This window comes from Wolffia australiana, chromosome 1 (assembly GCF_029677425.1).
Source record: "Wolffia australiana isolate 7733 chromosome 1, ASM2967742v1".
Classification (NCBI taxonomy): Eukaryota; Viridiplantae; Streptophyta; class Magnoliopsida; order Alismatales; family Araceae; genus Wolffia; species Wolffia australiana.
In genome coordinates this window covers 10,213,061-10,216,135 of record NC_135835.1, presented here as the reverse complement: position 1 = coordinate 10,216,135, position 3,075 = coordinate 10,213,061, and the positions used below count along the sequence as shown (strand labels likewise).

At 45.2% G+C, this 3,075-nt stretch overlaps 1 protein-coding gene across 1 annotated transcript; it reads right to left on the bottom strand.

Moving 5' to 3' along the window:
* Positions 1–397: 397 nt before the first annotated feature.
* LOC144705879 (Peroxidase superfamily protein) lies at positions 398–1,819 on the bottom strand. Its single transcript, XM_078578736.1, has 5 exons — positions 1,668–1,819; positions 1,450–1,598; positions 1,198–1,386; positions 969–1,134; positions 398–897 (listed from the first exon to the last, which is right to left on the bottom strand). The coding sequence occupies exons 1-5, from the start codon at positions 1,726–1,728 to the stop codon at positions 491–493; spliced, it is 972 nt and encodes a 323-aa protein (XP_078434862.1). The 5' UTR covers positions 1,729–1,819; the 3' UTR covers positions 398–490.
* Positions 1,820–3,075: the final 1,256 nt, after the last annotated feature.

Sequence of the window (3,075 nt, the reverse complement as noted above, 5' to 3'; positions counted from 1 at the left end):
AAAGATGGTTGCTTTAAATTTTAACAGCGATGTTTTACTTTTTTTCATTGAAATTGTTAGCCATAAATATAAATTTCACTTCTAGATCTTGACTTTGACATTGACCAATAGACCTAACAATTTCATCAGTTTTAATGAACAGAACTTCCGGTATATTCTTCTGATAAAAAACTAAACTAAAACTGATATGATCATTCCCTATATATGACAATGAATCGCCAAAACTGCTGGCTGAAAGGCGCCACAAAAATGCCACAGACGGGTTTTATACGCGTCCAGGAAGAAGTACATGATCTGAATAAACCGTTCGAGGCCGGGAGGTTTCTGGATCAATTAAGCCCCCTATCTCTTGCTCTTTCTGTGTTTCTCTCTTATTGGACCATGAATATGAATGTCGTAGAACTCGACGAAAAAGTAATCTTAACATGGTTTATTTCCATACGAGCGAGACATCGAACCCAGCACGAAACATGCGGAAACTTACTTTGCTTTAACCAGCATTAACAAAGCGACAGTCCTTTCTGACCTCCCCTTGGTCACCGAGAAGGGGGCTGCTCTCCGATAGCAGCAGTAGCGCCTCGGAAAAGCGCTGGAGGAAATACCCGTTATCAGCCGCCATCTTTAACACAAATGGCGCAGTTCTGGGGTCCGACGCCAGCTGCTGGTCCACCAACAAGAGCCCCTTGTGCTGCAACAAGTGCTTGTAATACACGTTATCGATCATCATGGGCGTTTCCCTGTCGTTCCGGCCGTAGGCTACGGCCGCCGGATCCGGCTGTGCAGTCGGGCACCGCATCTTCAAATAAGCCGCGTAGTTGGGGTCTAGAGTGGGATCCACGCTAGGGTAAAGAAGTTGAACCAAGTTGATGCAATGGACGCGGCCCACGGAATGCGCTCCTTCAGAAGAAATTCCACATCTCCATAACTAAGGAACAAGAACGGCCAAGAAATTAACGTAGCAGAGTTACCTAGCAAGGCGACGGCGTGTTCTGTGTCGATTCCGATGGAGCTAAAGCGGGAGAGGACGAGTGAGATGTCGGAGTCATGGCTGGGAATGGTATCGTCTACCATATCCCGGTGGCTCGCCTTGCTGTCCTTTCTCCCCGTTCTCATGGCCACGTACGGCCCTCCGAGCTGTGTGTATATTTTATTTTAACCGTGATAATTCATGGACTTTAATTTAGCGGCAGAGTATACCATAGTTACACCATCGCGGGCAGAGAGGGCGACGATGTCGGCGCAGGAGACCGTGGACGGGCACTCTCGCTCAACGGCGCTTTTAATAACTTCAACGTACTTGAAATTTCGCATGCCGAAGCTCCTTTGAGAGGCCTTCTCCGACACAACCGCGCCGGCTGTGTCTAGTAGTAGCGATGCGTCGCATCCCTGACGAACTGATAAGTTGAATTCTCCGTTTACAAGAGGAGTTCAGCTCTGAGACACACTTACCCCGACCATGCAGTCGTGAAAGAGATTCCTAAGCCAGGAGATGGCGGTGTTGCCATGCTTCTCATACAGCAGCTTCACCTGTTCCTTGACGATCTCCTCTGCCCTGGGGCAGCTCTCGGCGTAGTAGCTCCGACTGAGCTCCGCATTTCCTTCAATTAAACCAGGCGCTGTAAATAGGGTAATACTACACGAGAATGGAGGAGGTCAAGAGATAATACCATATGAGAAGAGCAGCACAAAGAACAGGAGAGGTGAAGTAAGACTGGATCCTCTCGCCATAGCATAAGCGTTGGGGTCATGGGTGAGCGTTATCCGCCTAATATTTACGCTTTATAAGAAACATGTAGAGATTTGAAAGGTGTGAACAACAAGTGCGCGTTCAGACGAGACAAAGGCCGTAGAAAGTTTTTTTCTATTAAGGGGATAAAATAAATCGACATTGGGAGCAACTAAGAACCCATCTCTTAGCATCAATGTGAGTGTGTACTGTGTATGGATGCATTACCCGACTGCTCATGCGTGTCTTCCTCTACTTCTGTCCAACTGCCATCATTGACCACCGAACACCGAAGCTTGGCCCATCGTAGAATGGCGGTCTAGCGTGGTGGGCCTCTGCCAGACATACAGAACTCGTGAAAGAAGATAAGATCTTCTAAAGATGAAGTCAAAAGGCAATCCAAAGATGGGCATGCGCAAGATCCTAACTGCTCTTCAATTATTATTTTTTAAATCGATATCTGGAAGATCATCATTGATGCTGGCCCCATGAGCTGCACTGCGAACTCTTTCTCCATTTGATGTCGTCAAATAAACAAGCTAAAGAGGGCGGGAGGATCTTACTAGCGTTTGGCTAATGCTTATCCCAGCAACGCACCCCCAACAAAAAGCGGCTCGGCGTGAAAGAATCCCACTTCGTCGCTAAATCCGGCGCTTTGACTAGATTTCCATTGGATCACTGATTGCCGTCGGCACTAACATAAAAGGAATACCGCTCGGTTTTGTCGTTATCATAGGCAAGATTGTGCTTCAGTGTACTCCATCGTTTTCGTATTTATATGTTATCCAAAATGGAAACTTGTGTTTGTGACTTACAAAATGTTGTTTCTATACCACAATTTACTTTACACTAGACAAAATCAGGCTTCTTCGTAAATATTGTTAGAAGTCAATCACAATGATTAAATGAAAAAAAATATATAACATAATTTTGTGCAGATTTGTTCCTTCAACTAACACAGTATAGGATACATAAAATAAAATACTAAACAAAACAGAAAGGAGAAGCAAACATAAGTTTGTGAATGAGCTGTAGAAAAAACTAAGAATACCTGATACGACAACAAAGACAATATAGTTATGGGGCGAGCGAATGCCCCTTCGGAGATGAGAGAAGGAGATGGAGACAAGAGAGAGACAGACTGTGTGAGAGGGGGAAAGATGACGGTAGAGATAGATATATATACATATGTGTGTCTAAGAAATAGAGAGAGACGATTACAATGGGAGAGGTTGTAAGAACCTGTGCCTGTGGAAGGGAGACGAACAACATTCGTATTAGAAGAAGAACGAGAGGGGGGAAAGAGGAAAAGGAGAGAGAGAAGAGAGAGAGGAAGAAGATGGTTGAGA